This window comes from Ailuropoda melanoleuca, chromosome 10, assembly GCF_002007445.2.
Source record: "Ailuropoda melanoleuca isolate Jingjing chromosome 10, ASM200744v2, whole genome shotgun sequence".
Classification (NCBI taxonomy): Eukaryota; Metazoa; Chordata; class Mammalia; order Carnivora; family Ursidae; genus Ailuropoda; species Ailuropoda melanoleuca.
In genome coordinates, this window is record NC_048227.1 from 101,714,198 (window position 1) to 101,734,783 (window position 20,586).

The window sequence follows — 20,586 nt, forward strand, 5'->3', positions numbered from 1 at the left end:
TCATTGTATGGGTGGTATTTGCTATCATAGGACTAGATGTGCTAAGGAGGGAGAGAAGTGGGGGGATGCATGCAGAGAAGAGGGAGGGCCAGAAGCTGACTCTGGAGTACTCTAACATTTGAGTTCTGGCAAAGGAGACCAATGATGTGGAAGAGGAACCAGGGAGGGTGGTGTCCTGGGAGGCAGGTGATGGTGGGGTCAGGGAAGACAGGAGAAGAGGTACCTTTGGGAGAAGGAACTCAGCTGTTGTTGGAAGTAAGTAAAGTCAAGGACCAAGAGATGAGGGTTTGGCAACATGGACTCTTCTTGGTATTTACAAGAGCTCACTCAGCACAATGAGCTCATGTATCTTCATGAATTCTGGTGTCACTGATAACTTTTAGGGGTTTTTTGTTGTTGTTGTTTTGGTTTTTGTTTGTTTGTTTGTTTTTCAAAATAGGCTCCATGCCTAGTGTAGAGCCCAGTGCAGGGCTCAAACTCACAACTGTGAGATCAAGACCTGAACCAAGATCGAGAGTTGAACACTCAACCAACAGAGCCACACAGGCACCCCAATAACTTCCAGTTTTATATCTTTGGTCCTGATTTCTCTCCAGGCCTACATTAATCCCTTTCAGTTATAACTGCAGCTGAGAGGCAACAAAGAGTAGTAGAAAGAGCATGGTCTTTGGTTTTGGATTGGTCTGGGTTTAACCATTGTAACTTACTAGCTGTGTGCCTTTGGGGAGTCGCTGAACTTTATGAGACTCAGTTTCTTCATATGTAAAAGTGTGGATACCAAAGCACAGTTGATACAGTTTTTATGGAGATTCAAGAGCTGATAGTTACGGTAATCTAGAACTCTTTTTAATCACCTCTGGGTCCCCAGTGCCTAACTCAGAATCTGACACACAGTAGGTGTTCAACATATGTCTTTTGTAGAAATAAATGACATGTCTGGCTCTTACTAAATGGGTAAATAACAAATATTCATTTCCTTTTTTTCTTTACTTCCCTCTCTATTTTTTCTTGATCATATATGGCCCCACTACAAAACTTAAACTCCTTTCTTATGAGGTGTGTTGAGCATTTCTTTCCTTTTCATTGATAGATTATTTGCCTAGGCCATTCATAACCATTAAGTGATTATCTGAAATATTAATTTTTTAAATATGAAAGCATATTTTTAAAGGTGATTATTATTAGCAGTCTGGGTTGTCATTGGGTCCATGTGGTCAGTGGCTTCTGGTCATGTCTGTCTCATTTACTCTGTTTCATACCTGCCTCTCCACAACATTTGCTTGGCTTGTCTTCTAAGGGTATTTTTCAGGGAGGTTTCTGAGTAAGATGAGCGGTGATTTCAGTGACAGTAATACCCAAGTGTTTAACATAGTTAGACAATGACTTTCACATTTTGGGAAAAGGAATGAATTTTCAGGGAGTTTTTTTTGGCTGGTATGTCAAGCACTTTATAGTAGGCTGAGTTTAAGCTGGACCAGCAAACAATGGTAATTCTTTGAGAAACTATTTCTCAGTTGCGGATTGAATTTGAAGAATGTGCAAAAGATCCCACAAAAACCTGGAAAGTACTGGTGTCTAATGGGATCTCTGATGCCAGTCAACAGCAGGCATGAGTCCTGTATTCCTTTCCAATCCATAGGCATTTTCTCTTCCAGGTCTCTTGTTTTCTTATTGTTTTTGTTTTTCTTAAATAAATATATCTGTCCAATCTCTCCAGTTCCATTTCCCTAAATCATTCTGGAAAGCTAGTGGTTTAGATGGGGAAACATTCTTGTCTTTTCTCTGGAACAGTAGCTTTGCTTACATTAGTTCCTGAATAAAATGGCCAAGAGCTTTAAAACTTTAAATCCTAATGATCGGATTCTGCCAGCTCTGTGGGTTAAGTTTACTCTAATTTTTGGCCGCATCATTTTCTGGACAGATGTACTGACTCAAGTCTGTGGCCTACTGACAAATAAAGCATTGACATTGTCAAAATTAAATTCCCAGAGCAGGTCCTTTAACAACAACAAGAGAAATAAATTAAAGTTAAAACAAAGTAGCTCTTATTTAGAAATCAAGAGAAAAAGTAACTTTATTGTATGGATCCAGAAATGATGACACCAGTTAGCAATGGATTGGGTTGCTGATAGCACAATATCTGATGAACAGTGGCTAAACAGGTAAGAGAACTGCTGATCTCACTCATCAGTAAACTCAGGAGCAGAGAGGCTAACCAGGATCTTTCCATTTTTCCAGTCTGCCATCCCAGGCCAGGTCGTCATACTCAGGCTTGTCACTTCATGTTCCAAGATGGCTGCTGCATGGCTAGGTGTCAGGTTGACATCCCGGAGTGGGGAAAAGCAGGAAGGTACAAAAGGTCAAGAGCGCATGACAGTGGATCCTGACCCCTTTGTAATGCTTTTCTGGAAGTGATAGCAGTAACTTCCTCATAGGTGTCATTGGCTAGAATTGATCACATGACCACCTGTAGTTACCGGGAAGGCTGAAGGGTCATGAATGTTTAGCATCCCAGTTTCTATTGCGGAAGAAGGCAAGGGAAGAAGAAGCCGGGAATGGATCTGCCATGACACTTTCTGAATTCAGTGCAAGTTTTAAACTGATGTAAATTAGCTGAGAAACTGGCCATTCTTGAGTAAAACTAATAAAAATTCAACTCAAAAAAAAAAAAAAAACAAAAACATCTCAGAAGACATCTTGAGGAAGAAGGCAGATTCATTTTAAGAGTATTCTTTGGGCTTGAGAATTTCATTTTAGTTTTGCCACTTGCTGCTTGTTTTGAAACAACTCCCTGCTGCTTCATTTTGTTGTCCATTTTGTATGTTTTTCTACTTTATGGATCTTCCCCAAAGTGGCTGACAGGGAGGAAGGAAGATAATGAAAGGGCATAATGTGAGGTAAACTATATTAACAGATATTCTGCCTCTCTTCACCCCACTTTCTCCCCAAATACAAATAAACAACCTAGAATCTAGAACATTCTAGGCAGAAATTTCCCATAGAAAGCCATTAACCCTTGAGGGTAATGAGATGGCATTTGAATGAGCCTTTGTTGGGTGCAGGTGTGGGAGCTTGGGGGACAATGCCTAAGGAGAAGAAGACACAGGAAAGAAAGTGTAGCCCATGCAGCATTGGGGCTCTTTCCTTGGGAAGTCCCCACGCCCTGGCAGGAGTACTAGGCAGCCTAGGACATGACCAGCTTACGTGCAGCACTCCCCCCTCACCCACCCCATGACCCAGGGGAGCAGTTTCCTGAAGCCACATATGAGGATGTGTGACATGCGGGCACCTGAAACTCGAGTTAAGGTGGAGGATGGCGGGGCTAGCTGTCTGGAGAGGATGGAAATGGACTCAGACAAACTCTACGTAAGTTTAGCCAGTGGCTTGAGTTTTGAGATTTGGATGGCTTCACCATTTGGCTTCTTTGAGCTGATGGAGAAAAAATGTGATTCACAATTGTATTCAGTGACCATCTAGTGCCCTTATAAGCTCATTGGCATGTACGCCTGTGAATTTGGCCATTTAGTCTGAATAAAATGATGCTTTGTTGTGATCAAAATACTGGAATATGCCTGAGGGTTAGGGGACGAGGGCAGGGAACTCAGGTTTAGCTGAGGCTGGGAGAGGTGAGCAGAGCACACACTGAGCCTAGTGGCCTTGCTCGCCCCTCTGTTCATTAGGAAACTCTGTGGGCAGCGAGGCCGGGGTGCTCCAGCCACACGCCAGAGCTGCCCGGGGGCATTCTGAGTCTTCTGGTTTCTCACTCTACTCGTCTATGCCCTTAGCAGGTGAACGTGATGGGACACGTTGGGCATGGGGGTGGAACCCAGTAACATGGGGAGCATGTTGTGACAAGGGAAAATGGATTGGATTTTGAGGAATGCGAACCAGGGATAAAGTCTGGAGAGCCCTGGCTGCTCTCGACCTCCCGAGGGACCCAGGAAATCTGCTTGCCTTGGTGTTTCTCTCTGACTCGAGGACAGTACTGTGTGGCTCCCCCGTGGTGGGGTCAGAGGTTCTGTTTGCAAAGTTCTTTCAGCTCTGTGGAGTGTTTTTTAAGTTTAAAGACTCCAAAGACCTAGACTCCCAGACATAGGTTTTATTTTTTTAAGCAGTTATCCATAGAGAACCATGCCAACTGTGGAAAACACTTTTATTGAACCCCATTCATATTGTGAAATGTCAGAAGAGGAGCCAGGCCATTATTTTAATACTCAGACTGTGTCTACCCAGCCCCCGTCTTCCAGGTGGAAAATGCAGTCAACCATATGTAGATTTGACTCGTATCGGTTTTACTTCACACCATTGCAAAACCACCTGTGCTCGCCCTGTTTTGTTGTTGTTGTTGTTTGTTTTTTAGGGGACCATCATAGTTATTTGACAAATATAACTCTATCCATTTGACAAATTATTAAAACTTGGCTGGGCATTCCAGTGTTTTGCCCATGTGTTGCCAACCATCTGGATATTTCTACGTTTGTGACTATTCCTTTGCTGTCTTATATCTTATGGACAGAGCCAAATTTTTCCACCATTCCTTGGAATTATAGTCTCAAAGTTGTAGATCATGTTGATTCCTACCACTCCCCCCCCCCCACAGTTTACATCCTAACCTTTTCTGGCTTATCGATTGGATTTTTGGTCAAACACTCATGGTGGCAGCGAGATCTGTGTTTTCTTCATTTCAGAGTCTGGGAAGTATTTGGCGGTTTCCAGTGGAAAGTAAAGCTTGCATTTCAAACAAAGACGAAGTAGGGAGACTGACATGAACATGAAGGTTTTGTTGCATTAAAGAGCACTCCTCAGTATACTTAAGAAATAATTTTAGAATTTTCGGGGTTTTAAGGGACTAGTTTATTTCAAAAGCTCTTAACATTCCTTTGGGGATTTCCTTCTTCACCAAGGTTGTCCGCTCCTGCTCCCCAGCACCGACTGCCAGACGGGGTGGGCTGCACGGAGCGCTCAGCTAGGAATGGCAGCCATCCCTGGCTGGTATTTGCCTTAATTTTTTTTGGGTGTGTCTGCACACTGGCAGCCTTTTGTGACTAAGTGGACTGGCTACTGGGGCAGCTTCAGAAAGTTATTTTTGCTTTTGAAGAGATCTTGATTGATCCATCAGGGTCTGACTGCAAGTGGCCAAAAACCCAGCTTGAACTCATTTAAGTCCCAGAATTCATTGCTTTGTGGAACTGTATGTTTGGTAGTGTGGGGGTTGAGCTGGCCTTGGGGGTTGAGCCCTAGAACCAGGTTCTAACAGCCCCCTGATCCTCTCTCCGTCGCTGGCGTCTTCTCCATGTGACATGAGAGCTGTCACTAACAATTCTATGATGCTCCCTCCACAGCCTCATGGCTGGAAAGCAGAGGCAGTGCCCAGGGTCTGGCTCCAGTTGGAATGATTCCAGTGAAGTCTCCAGAGACATCTGAGCTCATGTGAACAGAAGTCTGTTACCAGAGTTGGGGGGTCTTCATCGGATATGTAAAAGAAATATGTGTCCTTTACACTGCACGTTTTGGATTTGCTGCCTTATAGAGATTTTAGGGACTTGGGGCGCTTTAAGAACCTAGGCAGATGGAAGACTTTGGATTTGATTATTTTTATGTCAGGGAGTCCTGAAGAAGTCACAGCAGGTCCAGTGAAAGATGGCAGAGGCTGGAGTTGCCGAGGGAGCCCTGACCCCATCGGGGCACTAGATGAACCTCCTCTGGCCGAGGCGAGATGGAACAGGAAGTAAGAGCGGAAAGAAACTTGGACTTCAATTTCTTTAGATTTTAAGCTATAAGACCCAGAAGGCTTCACTCTTGGACTCTAAATTTTTCATGGGAATTTCATGATGGGAAGGACTTATATTGAAATTGGGACATTTTTATTTTGCTGGTACTGTATTATCAGAATATGTGTTTGATATTTCATCTCATTGCTTAAACTCTGGTGGGGTATTTTGGACATCATGGCCTGGGCAAAATAGGGGATTGGGAAAGGAGAGGCAGGAGTGGATTTTCAGCCTAGAGGTCAGTGTGGCTTTGGAGTCGGCTAAAGAACGAGCTTTCCTCATTTCCTAGCCTTTCGGGGTCTGGAAGGATCCCATCTGTTACCCCAGGAGGATACCAGTGGACAGTGATTAGTCCTGAAGGTGGGGGAAGTGGCCTTGACCCTCACTCTGAAGAGGCAGCCACAACTTGACCTCGGGTTAATGGTCATGCCCAGTGGGGCCAGGGAATAGCCTGCTGGAGGATTTCCTCTCCTCATGTTTCGCTTCTGGCCTCTGTCCTCATCCTGTGCTCCCTGTCCTCCCTTAGGCTTGCTGTATCCGAGGGGTGAGTGGTTAGAGCCCAGTCTGCATTGGTCTACTTTCTCTACTCTGCGGCATTAATGCCTTAGAAACACAGACGTGTGAGTCTCCTCTTCAGGTCTGCCTTCCTGCAGGAAGGCTGCATTCGGCTCCTCTCCTGCTTCCATGTGGGACGGCACTGGGTTGTGGCTCAGGCCTGTTGCTTTCTCCCCGCCTATGAGGCAGCGGCCCTGACGGGTTCTGCTCTGTAGGCTTGGCTCTCCCCTCTGTGTTCACCTGAGGGTCTGGAAGTGGAGAGGGGAGGGAGACAGGAAGCATGGTGACGGTCCCATTTTAGATCCACCCTCTCTAATGTTTATCAATAATAAACCTGATAGTTTGATTTTTTGCCAATATAGAGAATATAATGAAGTCACTATGTTATTTTTTAAAAGTAAAATGAAACAAAGAAACAAGCAAAAGCAACGCTTTGAATCCAGAAATATTCAGTTACTGTTTTGAATCACAATCTTCAAAGCATGATTTCTCCATGGATTGTGTCCATTTTGGATTACTTTTACCATTGATTCATTTTATCAACTGATTCTGAACTTTCCTTCCCTTTGTTCTGAGGAAGAGCCCTTCACAGAATTCTCTTTCTAGGAATATATGTATTTTCATTCGTTTTGGAAATGCCTGTATACTTACGGATGGGTGGTGATGTCTGAAGCAAGGCAATGAGAAGTGCGAGACTGAGTTCCACCTTGAACCTGTTCCATTTGGAACTCAACATGGGACTATCACATAGGCAGAGGGGACTGTTGGTCTGGGATGGTTAGGTCAGTGATAGACATGCAGTGGTCATCAGTTTTGCTAGTAGCCAAAGCCTTGTAGCATCCCACTCTCCCCTGGGAAGCCATCCTGGGATGGGCCTTCCTTTCTTCTCTGGAACCCAGGCCAGTTTTTTTCAGAGCCTTTATGCCTCTCAGGGGACAGAGGGAGGTCTGGCAGTGAGATATGAGTCCTTGAACAGATCTGTATCCAGGGTGAGACTAAACTGTGCCTTTAGACATAGTGGACAACACTCCAATATGTCTTCACTATTTGCTTGATCTTCCTGGTCCTTAGAGGTGTTTGCGTTGGAAATCCTTGGTGGACCTTGTGAGTCTAAAACCTCCTAGAATCTTTTTCTTTGATCCGTCAGCCATGTAAGTGAGCATCAGGCAGGTGGTCAATGTCTGGCGTCAAGAAAGACGCCAGAGGGGGAAGGTGAGCAAGGGGCAAGTGGGTTATATGCCCCCATCCACTGTGAGAAATGAGCCCTGCAGATGTTGATCAGGGCAGCCTGGCCCTGGGAACCTAGCTCTGGCATCTCGAGGACATTTGTCAGCCCTGGAGAACCCCTCGAGGTCACTCTGCAGAAGCTGAAGATATTCCAAGGACAGACATTCCAGAGCCATTGGGATTTTGATATTCATTCTTGAGCAGAAAGGGATCCATACTTTGACCCTTGAACCAAACTGGCCTCCTAGAGCCCTCTTGGATAGGACCTGAAGTTTGGACCTAGACCAAAGTAACAACTCTAGGTGCTGTGTCCTTGTTGTCTGTTCCCAAACAAACCAGTAGAGGTCTCATAGGAGCCACAGCTCAGAAATGTCCATGCTGGCAGTGTCTGGGTGTCTGAAAGATCACCAAAATACCACTGCCACTTGGTACCTGACAAAATATTCCTGAATCTGGATAATGTTTACTGGCGTGAACTATGGAAGTGACTTTCTCATGGTATGAAATTGCTGGAGTCATAGCAGACTCTGCTAGCTTCCTTCTTCTGTCTGGAGCATCTTACCATCTGCTCCGTTGAAAGATGCCTTGAGTGGGGAGAAATGGGAAAAGACATGGACAGGAAATTCTTTTTACTTAGCCTAACATCCCTTAGGCTGCAGCTTTTGCTCATTTCCTCATTTTGTATCTTGGGGAGAAGGAAAAAACAGCTTGTCATGGCCCTAACCTGTCTTGCGGGCTCTGTGAGGTTACCACCCGTGTTCCCTCTGTTGGGCCATAGAATTCCTGTTGTACTGACTTTGGGTTTGTCCTTTTTTCTTTTTAGAGAGGCAGTTCTTGGGATTTATAGCTTTAAAGGATGTACCCAGTACCATCTTTATCAGACGAGAATACGGAAAACTATTACAAAAGGTTATGTGTTGCATTTATCTAGCAGAGAGGGTGGTCTGGTCTAAGTTTCTAAAAAACAGTTGAAATAAATCAGGAATCACTTTGTCATATTTCATCCTTATGCTCCCAGAATACTGATCCCACAATACAGAACCAGAATGCTGTCTGCAGACCTGGAAACAAATTTCACAGCCTTTATGCCTTTACTGCACATTTAAGGAATGAAATCAGGAGACCTACAGAATGATCACCGGGAATAGAACATATTGTCACGTTTCTAGTCCCAAGAAGAAGCTTTCTGTCAAGTAATTCAAGTGCGTGCGCGTTGATTTGTGCCTGCTGGTTCGATGAGTTCGCTGAGAGCTCAGGCACGAGGGGTGCTGGGTGGGGCTGGAGTGGCAGCAAAGATTGTTTTCTATCCAGGCCCCCTTCTTCTCTTCCAATTCCTTCTGAGTGGGCACAGCTGATGTTCACTAGGAAGCACCAAAAATGACATCAGGTTGAAATATCAAAGTTGATAACAATCCAGGGAGTGAAAATATCTGCTAATCAGGCCACCATATGATTCGTTTAATGGACCCAGTTTGCATGTGTTGGGGGGAGGGTGGGAGGAAACATCATGGTAGGTTAGCCTAAGGCCTTTGGAAAACCGTAAATTCAGGAGAGATCTTCAGGAGATTGACCCGAAGGCTGCCTTGAAATTATGATTTCCAGGTCTCCCAGAGGCCTTTGTGTTCACAGATGACCTTCATTAGGTAACTGTCTGAGACCTAAGATGTCATAATTAGAATAGTCTCTGGTCTTAGGTTTTGTCATAAGAATGCAAATGTCCCTGAGAGAGCACATCATCCACTTCTTCCATCCCTTCCAGAGGGGGCAGAGGACGGGGACACCATGATGGTGTGGGGGGGGCGGGAGTGCCCCCCAGAGAGGAAAGTGGCATGGTGGCAAACCCAACCCTAGAGGCCTTGCGATTTGTTTTAGACGGGTGGTGGCTTCCTAAATTAATTAATTTTCCAGGGCAGTGCTCACAGATCATATCTGAGCCGGGGCGGATTCTGAGGGTCTGTGAGCTGTGGGGAGAGCTGGGCTTTGGAACTGGACGAAGCAGGGCTTGCGTTTGGCTCCGGCTCTGGTGCAGCTGTGTGACTCTGGGTGAACCCTAACCTTGCTCCCGGCCTTCTTCCCTCGCCTGCAATATGGAGGGAGTAAATGACACCTCCCAGGTGGTGTGTGTTCTGAACACTCATGTGACGTGGGCTTAGGCACTCAGAGCAGTGGGCAGTGGGGGGCAGACACTCCATAAACCCCCTCCTCCTGTCCATCGCCCTCTCCCGTTGGTACTGACTAGCTGCACACCATATGGCTTCTCTCAGCGTACGAATGCTGGCTCAGGCAATTATTGCGTTGAGACACACTGATGGTACTTGACCATTGGCAAGAGGAGAACCAACTCGTGCACAGACACAGTCGGAAGCTCCGATTGTGCAAGCACAGTGAAACGATAGTCATTAGGTTTTGGCAACCCAGCGGTATCTCCCCCTTGCCCCTCTTTACTTTGCGCGTCTCTTACTGGAGCTCCTTGAAGGTTTGCCATATCTCCCCACATGCTGGGCTGATGCAACCATTTGAACGTGGATTCTCGTACGAGTTGGAAATTCTATGCTGGGTCCAAGGATAGAGGCAAGGCAGGGCTGGGACAAACAATGAGTATATTTATAAATTGTTCTTCTTTCCAGATGATCAGTAATGAAAGTCAATCATTTTAGGCCTAGACAGTTTTGTACTGATTGAATCACAGGTGCCCAAGAGAAAAACATGACAGTTGCTTAGGGGTCACTGGCCTCTTGTTTCAGCTGTCTGTCTGGGAGCTGACTTTCCTTAAGGGAGATTTGGTACCAAACTAAGGAAAAACATTATTCACATATTCATTCGTTTTCTTCCTTGGGAGAATCACCCAACATGAGCATCCCTTTGCAGTTTTGGAAGGGGAGGAACCTCACTTTGCTCTTGCACAGCTTTCGGTCAGTGTGAAATACTGGATTCCTGGGGCTGATTGCTGCGCTGGGGGAAATAGGGATCACACCTAGAAAGAGCTGGTTAGTCAGAGGGCAGAGAAGAAGGAGAGGCTTTTGTAGTGAAGCCTTGGGGGAAATAAAGGGAACCAAGAGAAGGGAATCCCAGTCCTCTGGCTAAGTAAGTCCTGGAAGGTTTCTCGTGGGCGAGGAGCGGTACATGAGAATTATTGAAGAGTAGCCATGATTGCTAGTAAATGCCCAAAAAGTCACCAGCGTGCTGTGTGTACAATCTCCTCAACTCAAAATTTTGCAGAGAGCGCTAGGTTTCTTGTCTGTGATTTCTCCCATTGTGGGTTTATGGGACCCTCATCCCTGGAACTGGGGAGGGGAGGCCTTGTGGGTTTTGCTTCCTGGCTCAAGTCTGACAACATGCTTTTGTCTCCAAAGTAGGCCCTCCTTCTTTACTGCTTTGAAATCATCAGATTCATTCTCTTCTTTTTCATTCCTTGGATTTCTTTGAGTGAGACCACATGAGTTCTCTCCTTTTCTCATCATCGTACTCCTGAGGCAGTGGGGCAATTTGGGGAGGAACGAGTGATGTATGCTAGCATCATCTGTGCTTATGGTGTTCAGAATTTTCACCTGGTATTAAAATCACATACTAACCAATCCACGTGTTGTCACAGAACACTCCTTCCTCTTTCTTCTTCCATGAGGTTCCAAATTCATTTTTCTTCATGTTACTCAGTTTAAGGGTTTCTGGGTTGTTTAGATTATTTTTCTCTTTCCTGAGAGTGCCTTGCATCATTGAATAAAGAGTTTCAGATCCAGGTTTGCCTAAAATTTGTTTGACTGTTGTGTGAATGTTTAGTGTCTGTATATGTTATGTAATGTGGCAGGATCCGTTACAATGTGAGCTGAGAGATTTTGTTTGACAAAATGTTATGTTTCATTTGTGTTATTTTTCAAAATCAAGAATACGTTTGTGGAACCTCATAACTGAAGATAAAAATGTAATTATGCTTCTTAATAACTTGTTTTTCTTCTTCTGGGACAAAGCATGGAAACATTTAAATTAGCTCTATGCAGATGAACCAGAGGCTTACCTCCCTTTTAAGGTGTTGACGATCTTGGTTTGTTTTCTTTGTGGAAATGAATGCTTCTGTTATCTCACTTTGGATGCAATCGGTAGTCATCCTTATCATGACAATTTTATGTTGTTCTCCTTGGAGGTATTTTGAAGATTGTCCAACTGTAACATACAAAATACTAAAAGCTTATTTGATTTATGAATGCAAAAATTATGAATTCGTTATTCCTGCACTAGCGAGCAACATAATCAAGCCAGAGAATGCCTAGAGTCTGTTTTGATTTGTTTCACTTTTGTTTTAAATTTACCACCCACAGTTATCCAAAATACATGAAAGCTTGTGGGTTTGATATGTTTGTTTTGCTCTCATACTGTAACGACGTTCAAACATGACCGTACTTAATGTCTTTAGGACCAGACAAATTGAAAGTCCTTTGCTCTTTTGATAATAATATCAGAGAACATTGGAAAAAAATTCCTTTTCACAATCTGCCGTTCCCGTAAGTTGATAGTTGCGCTGTTTGCATAGCTGACCACCCACTGAAGCCAAGGCACGTGAAACTGCTGTCCACTAAAATGGGCCTGAAAGTCACGTGGGACCCACCCAAAGATGCTACCAGTAGACCCGTGGAGCATTACAACATTGCCTATGGGAAGTCACTGAAAAGTCTTAAATACATCAAGGTGAATGCCGAGACGCACTCCTTCCTTATTGAGGATGTGGGTAAGTGACACTCTGGTCTTTTTGCCAGTCAGAACTAACCGTACATCAACATTCTCGGTTCCCTTCTCAGGTAGGATGGCTGTTTGTGAAACACCGTGTGCCCAGGCTCCAGCGATCTCATGGTTCTTTGGGAACAGGTAGCCAAGGTCATGAGGCTGTTGCTTAACCTTTATCTTGCCCCTGGGCTTCTTCATTCTGCATTTGAGCTCAGGTATTTCTGGATAGCTCTCCAAATGGACGTAGGAAACCGAATGTGCTTTTGGAAAACATGTTGGTCTTTTGTTTGTTTCATAGAAACTTGACTACTTTGTAGCCTAATCTTGAGATGTCTAATTTATAAACCAATTAGAGATTACTCAAATAATATGTCCCTGTGAGGGTGTGTGTGATGTCATGCCTACCCACATCTGGTTCAAAGGTGTGACATCCTCCCCGTTAAATTTGATTCTGGAAGTCTGTAATATTTAACAATTTTCCTAAATATATTGTTTTATAAGTGCAGGTGTAGGTGGTTTTGAACATAGGCTTTGAGATGCCTCCTCAGGATCTTCTATCTTTTGCATTTTGATCCTACAAGCCTGAAACTCCATTTATTCTACAGTCCAACCTTAGGATGGATTGTAAGAAAGTAACAGAAGTCAGTATCCCTGCTAACCGGGTCTCCTTGTGCCAGGTTACCGTTTCCCTGCCTTCCTTTAGTGGATTAAAATCAACTCATGGCTCCTCAGATTCCTGGCCATATTCTGCACACTTACTCCCTCTCTACCTCCTGCATTTTAATGTTAGGCTTTCTGAGTAATGGAGCAGAAAGCATATAGAAGGGACATAAAAGGAGCCAGATTTCCTTCTTCGTAGTTCCAGCTAAACATATGTTTCTCTGAATCTTTTCCACATCAGTATGACCCTACAAAGTCCAACAGTGAGGCTGAATGGAGATTCTGTTGGACCAAAGGCACGAGCAGGGTCATCTTTGCTTGTTCAAACCTTGGGTTGTTAGGATCGCTGCAGAGAAGAAAAACATGCAAAAAGAGAGCCCTAGAACTCACTGAAAAACAAATAGTGTCTCCCAAGTAACTCACTGATGAGTTAACGGGAATCAGAGACATGTGGATTAAATTTCTTTGAAATACGAATAACCTCAGAATAGAGAGAGAAAGTGCCTGGCGACGCATGATTTTGCATGCTGTCTGACCCTAGAGAGAATTTCCCAGTTAGTCCAGTAGGCCGTGCCAAACCCTGAATGCTACCAGGCCCTGCCGCAGTCAGACAGAGGTCCTACTGATCTTCAGCACAGCGGGGGTGCTAGATGGCATCACCGTGTCGTTGTTGCTGGGCCTCTGGCCCAAGAACTGAAGTTCCGTTACGGGGACATTCCTTACCTTGAGCAATGTACACATGCTTCTTGCCTTTGACTCAACTGACTTTTATCTCTCTAAACGTCCGTCCCATCAAATGCCCACAAACCCTCATCTTTCCAAGGAATTGGCGCCTTCACTTACCTTTCACAGTAATTCATTTTGAGGAAAACCAGCGCTATTGGAGTTTTCCTTTTTGCAGCTGCGAATTCAGGGCTCATCACCCAGTTAACATGGCCTCTCCATTTCCCTTCCTGTCCCACTGACTTCAGGAACTCGGCCAAAGAGACCATGGCTATTTGACCTTGACCCTAGATTCAGGTCAGCCCAGTTATTTCAAGATTAGTATGTCCAAGGTTCCAACAGCTGTTTCTCTAGATTTTTGTTGAAACGGTCAAAGACAACATGCAGACCTAGTAAAGGGAGTATTTTACTGTCATAAGGAGAACATTTCATGAAGCTTTATGTGTTGCAATGAAGATTTCCCATGTGCTAAATTTTATGAGTTACACTTATATTTTCTTTCTGTTTTTTGGAGATTTCTGTGTGAGGCTTCCAGGGGGAGATATTATTTGCAGTTACTAGCGCTGTAGGCTATAAAACACCTAGTTAGTGGATAGTGCGTTCCTATTTCCTATATTAACTTCACATTAAAAAGCTCAAAAACCTTTTCTGTGGACTGCTTTATTAGACATGCCATGTACTTTGTACTAAATAAATGTGTTCTTTGGGTCAGGTGTATTTTCGTTGCACGAGAGGAATGTTAGTGATATTGATGAAAGAGAGAGAGAAAAAGCTGCAGTTAGACTTGTCACTTAATTCAGATTTTTATATTTGGTTATACATAAGGGAGACAGTTAGTGAATCAAACTGTCATTCTTGGAGATTTGAAATGGTGGCTTGATATAAACCATATGTTTCAGAGCCGGGGGTAGTGTACTTTGTGCTGGTTACTGCAGAAAACCACAATGGAGTGAGCCGTCCAGTTTACAGAGCTGAAAGCCCGCCTGGTAAGTCTTACCTAGCATCGGAGGCTGTATTTTTGTTACATAGATGGGGAGAAACATCCCTCCTTGCTTTCTCAGATCTATACAAATTTAGAATCTTTAAAGAGTTCCTGAGCAAGAATGACTCGTATAGCAAGCTGAAAGATTGAAGACTAGGACAGTCTCATCCCTTCTTTTAAAGTAATTTTAATGTAGGCTGTTAGCGTTTTGTCCTACATTTTTTGAGTACTCATTAGAGTAAGCCGTGTGCAAAAGGCCGAAAAGATGTGTTGTCCAGAAAGCTTAGGTGCCTCATTACTGATGTGGCCTGAGCGGCTCCTTTTGTGGACTGTTGAAAAGACCACTAAACATATGTCAGGGCTGCACTGAAATGTGGGAAATCCAATCATCCTCGTTTCTAACTATGAAGTTGCATTTTCCTCATTTAGGAGGTGAATGGATCCAGATTGATGGTTTTCCCATTAAGGGTCCGGGACCATTTAATGAAACCGTCACAGGTACTATGTGCTCCTTCGGTTCATGTCTTCACTGAAGCACCGTCTCGCAAGAGGGTCGTGCTTCTGTCACACACATGTGCTCACCAACCTTCATTCAGTTCCCATCGCTAAACTAACACACATGCCACATGGTTTTGGTCAATCTGCTCTGCACCTGATGACCCGGACTGCAGCCAGTGTTGCTCATTTTGCACTGTTCTTTCATGTTCTGGTGTGGGGAAGTGTCTGCGTCTACATCTGGGATACTGTTGCACTGTTAACAGGCAAATATGGTGGTTGAGATGGCAGCCCTGGCCTGATGAGGATTTTTAGAGCTGTTACCTGTGGATGGCATAAATGAATGGAATCCACCAAGAAGTAGCTTTTATTGGCTAATACACTACATAAGTCTTTCTCTCTTTTCTTGTAAGCGTGGGATATTTTGTGATATGTTAGAGCACCTGCCTTCCATCTCTGCTCCATATTTGTAGATATGTCTGTTGTATCGTTTGGATGTTGATGTTGTCTAGTCATATTGTTTTACTTGTTGAGAGAAGTGTTTACATTTCTTGTATTTTTTGAATATATTTAATTAATGGTGAAAAAATAATGCAAAACGAATGCAGTTATTTTGGAGTGTGGTTGGATACTATCCCAAAGGCAAAATGGTGAGGACCTGTATTCTATTTTCATGAACCATGTTTTTAAGTCCGTCAGTCTGGTGTTGTTGTTGAGAGGAAGGTGAGTACTTTGAAACCAATGACCATAATCGTCTTCTCAGATCAGATTTGGTGGGTATAGGCAGTTTCAAAGTCCTGTTTTCATAGAAAGGGGGTGGAAAAATGAAATCACCAGAAAAGGAAGATGGCTTTCAAGGAAAGGTGATATGCTTTTGTTCTAATATGTTGGACTTGCGGTGACCATGGTGTTGGAAGGGAGACATCTCGGTAGTGATTGGAGGTGGGGAGTTGAAAGTTGGAAGAGAGAAGTAAGGGGCAGACATGGATTCCGGAGTCATGCTCCAGAGTGAGTGGAAACCGAGAGTGTATGAAGGTGACAGGAGGGACAAGAGCAAAGGGCCAAGGTCAAAACTGAGAGGATGGTGACGGTGTGGAGTAGCCAAGATGGTAGCACACCTAGGAAATGTGCAAAATAGGCAGGGTTGTTTATTCTGAGATTGTCCATCCCTGAAGAGGTGCATGTAAACTTTTTACTGACAGAGGTTCAGTGCCTTGTATTGGAATCTTGTATTTTAAATGACCATTTTATTTTTTATAATCTTTCCGATAAAGTATTCCGAATGACCGTGGTTTTAGAACAAGTAATTTTCTTTTGCTTTTTCTTAAATAATTAATTTCTTATGCCTTCTTTAATAAAAGTGTGTGTGTGTGTGTGTGTGTGTGTGTGTGTGTGTGTGTGACCTTTCTGAGTGGGCATGAGTTACAGAACTGCTGGGAATTGGGACTCATGGACAATTGTGCTCCAACTTGTTATTGGTTTTGCATACTGTGAAATCATTTAACCTCTCTCTGTAGGAGACTTGTGTGCCCTCATTGCCAAAGAGCACTCTTCTGTAATATATAATACTATGTTTGTTATACATTATGATAAAAAAGATATGGAAGAAATTGCTAGCTGAAACCATTTCCAGCATATGATATAAAGCAGAACTTTTTCTTTTAAAAAAATGAATACCAGAATGCACAGACTTGGTTACAATGCTCCATAAAAAATTACATTTCATTGGTAATAAAAATAATAAGAATAATTTATGAGAAGTTATCAATAAATGGTCAGCATGCATCTATGCCTTTTCTCTAAGGCTTGGAAAATACGCTGTGCTGCTGCTCTGAGGAGTAAAGAAATGACAGTCCCATTAACCAAAGTAAGTATTCCGAGTTCCAGGTATCTTCATTCAAAGGAAGGGATTTGTCCTCAAAATGTAGACATTGGCATTGGCTCCCAGTGGAAGGCCCCAAGCATTCCCTTTAGTGCTTTGACTGGTAGCATCTCACTTTCTTCGTTTTATTTGAAACCAGAGGACAATCTATCTTTTTGCTCTGCCAGAAACAGTAGTTTCAGTTCAAATCCCAGAAGGCCTCCTTATGGGGTGGAGACCTATCTTGACCTCATTGTCTTTCCCTAATTATTAGATTCATTTATTCAGTGCCATTGGCTTTCCAGGGGCAGGTCTGGAGGCTACAGATACAATAGTGGGTAAGACAAACAAGGGTTTGCCTGAACGAAGACTGGATTCTAGTGGAAAAGAAAGACAATAAACATGTAAGCAAAAAATAACACATATAATCTGTATTAGTTTGTGAGGGACGCTGTAACAAAATACCACAGAGGGTGGCTTAAGCAACAGATGTTTATTTTCTCTCACAGTTCCAGAGTCTGGAAGTCCAAGATCAAAGTATCAGCAGGTTTGATTTCCCCTGAGGCTTCTCTTTGGCTTTTCTTTCCTCTGTGAGTGCACATTCTTGGTGTCTCTACGTGTCTCTGACTTTCCTTAAAAGGACATCAGCCAGATGGGAGTAGGGCCCACCCCAATGGCCTCATTGTAACTTAATCACCTCCTAAAAGGCTCAGTCTCCAAAGACAGTCATATCCTGGGGTAATTGGGGGTCAAAACTTCAACATATGAATTTGGGGGGGACACAATTCAGCCTGTCACAGAATCATAAATTCTTTGAAAAATGAACAGCACTGAGATACAGACTAAGGCAGGTGGGTGAGCCGGGGAGGCCCTAAGATGATGGCACCAGGCTGAGCTGGTATGGGGACTGCTGGCTGGGGTGAGAGTGAGGAGGAGGAAGAATATGGCAGGCAGACTTGACTAATTCTCAGACTAGTCACTCGTCCAAATCTGAAAGGCCTCAGGACTCAGAAAGTAGGAGGACTAAGGAGAACTGTAATTTTCCCGGAAATTCTGGCTTTGGGCAGCTCATCTTATATCTGTTAGTTAGAAAGTTTTCTTTGTATTTTAATGTGAAATCCCTCCTGTTGAGATGCCAACCCATATCCCTTTGTTTTGTCCCCAGGGAAGAGAGGTCCCAAGTCCATTCAGATATCGGAATCTTATTTACCTTCCCTGCAGACTTCTTTTCTGAAGTTGTTTTAGCTTTTTATTTCTGTGACCGGCTGTGGGGTCATTTGTTCTGTGCCGAGCCAGACAGTGGGGTCAGGACAAGACCACGGCCCAGCTCTGCCTCCAACCAACCCACGACTGGGTGTGCAGGTCATTCTGCTTTCACTAGGCTCTTCATCTGGAAAATTTTTGTTCTCAATAGGATCTTGTGTATTTTTAATAAGGTGACGGTTTTCTAAAAATCTAGTCATTCATGCTGTCCTTAAACTAAGGTGCCCAAATTAGACATAGTACTGAGATAAAAGTTCGATTTCTCCCTCGTATTTTCTTACATTATATTTTAATCCATGAAGTTTGCTTATTTTTTAGACAATTAAATTATAGCTCTGACTTGAGTTCACAGTTCTCCTTGGCTGTTCTCAACCAACACGGGCATACCTGTGCCCAGCCATTCCCTGACCTCCAGGTTGCTCCCCAAATGCAAATAACATGTTGGCACTTGGCTCATAATGGCCGGTCCACACTGGTATCCTCCATGACGGTGGCCCACATGACAGTCTCACCTCATGGTTTCCGGCTGCTGCCACCTGTTGCCTGTGGTAGAGTTGCTCCTGTCCACAGTATCTCACTTTTTCAACTTCCTTACTGTCCTGAGCTCCCTTTTGGACCTACTCAGGCTTTGGGTCCATAGACCGTTCCCAGTTCCACAGTCTGAAGTCATCTCCTGCCTCATTTCTTGTCTTATCCTGGTCCCGCTCATGTCAGCTCAGCCAGCTCCCCTGACCATGGGACAGCCTCAGTGGCCTGCTAGTCCCCATACCAGGGCCCCTACCTCCCTGGTTTCCCTCCTGCATGTGGATTGCTGGGCCTTGTGGGAGAAGCAAAGAGCTTAGCTGACCTGGACCTTTGTGACTCCTTACAGCTGGTCTGCTAACTCCAACTGGGTCCTCAGCGCTGCTTGGTAATTGTTCTAAGTGTTCTTACTCAAGGTACTTCCTTCCTTCCATGGGTTGGCAGTTTCAAAATGTTGCCACTTTGCTCAAGCTCCTTCCTCCTGTCCTCCTCTCGCTTCTAGCCTTGTTTCCTCCTCCCAGCAGAATAAAGGTCATCAGCATGACACCCCTCCTCTTATTTCCCATGACTTCCAAACCCTCATCTCCCTTCGCTCTTCTTGGCTCTGAGGGGAACTGCTGTCCCCATGACTCTTCAAGGCTGACTTCCTACGTGTGAAGCTGCTTTGCATGCTGGTCAGACCCGAGGGCAGGCCCGAGGTCATGGAGCCTGCTACTCTCCTCTGTGCCTGCCTCAAAAAGGTGATACTTGCTGTTGAATAGGTATCAAATTACTTGACATAGAAATAATGAAACTAACAAACCATGCAAACCACAGTTTGGCATCTTTAATTCCTTCCCTGGTGTTCCTTTCATAGGAAATACCTATGGAATATGAGAAATGGATATTTCATAACCTAGAATTATGAATTCTGGGATGCCTGGTGGCTCAATTTGTTAAGTGGCTGCCTTCGGCTCACGTCATGATCCCAGTGTCCTGGGATTGAGTCCTGCATAGGGCTCCTTGCTCATCGGGGAGCCTGCTTCTCCCTCTGCCTGCCTCTCCCCCTGCTTGTGCATGCTCTCTTTCTCTCTCTCTCTCTCTGATAAATAAATAAATAAATAAATAAATAAATAAATAAATAAATAAATGTAGAGACCAAAAGAACTTTAAAAAAATAATTATGAATTCTGGCCTTTTCTATCAATAGTTCATCAAAACGAGCACAGACCTTCAGGTGTATCTTCTTGCCAATTTATTTAAATGTGACTGATGTGGAGAGTGGAAATTCTAACCCTAGTGTCCTGTGATGGCCCTTTCCTGACCTGTTGACTTGAGAGCAGAGTCCCCATCAGGCTGTAGCCCCGCCCTGTCCACTCCGCATGGCTGGCTCGGGCTGCAGCTGCAGCATATTCCTGTAAAATCCTGCAGCTGTGAAATGCTGGGACTTGATGGGAAGGTTCTAGGTTCCTTTCTAAGAACGGCCTCAGGTTCTGAGTTTTATTCTAAGGTTCTGGGGTTCCTTTAAGCTGGGAAATTTTGTGAATTTAGGACACGAAGCAGATCGATTCTACCACTTTTATTAGGTGATTTTGAGCTTTTCAAGCAATTGGGAACCATCTGTAGTACTGAGAAATGTCTCTGTGCCCTTTTCTCCACCCCTTCTACTGTTTTAGATCAGCAAAATAAAAAAATCATATTATTAAAGGGAGAAACGCTGAGTTGCAGTTTCTAGGTGTTGAATCCGTGCCTGAGCGCACAGAGCCGCACAGAATAGAAAATTTCACCAGCGAGCCACTGGACACACCTGTCCCAATGGCCCCGTTGTCTGT

At 44.1% G+C, this 20,586-nt stretch overlaps 1 protein-coding gene across 2 annotated transcripts in view; it reads left to right on the forward strand.

Moving 5' to 3' along the window:
• FNDC1 (fibronectin type III domain containing 1) overlaps positions 1-20,586 on the forward strand; it is a 233,544-nt gene that overhangs the window by 147,704 nt on the left and 65,254 nt on the right. The window contains exons 5-7 of one of the 2 annotated variants that reach the window (XM_034669400.1): positions 12,079-12,273; positions 14,552-14,638; positions 15,064-15,132. The exons of the other annotated variant lie outside the window; for it this stretch is intronic. Coding sequence (XP_034525291.1) covers positions 12,079-12,273; positions 14,552-14,638; positions 15,064-15,132 — 351 coding nt within the window. The remainder of the gene's footprint in view (positions 1-12,078; positions 12,274-14,551; positions 14,639-15,063; positions 15,133-20,586) is intronic. 2 annotated transcript variants of the gene reach the window in all.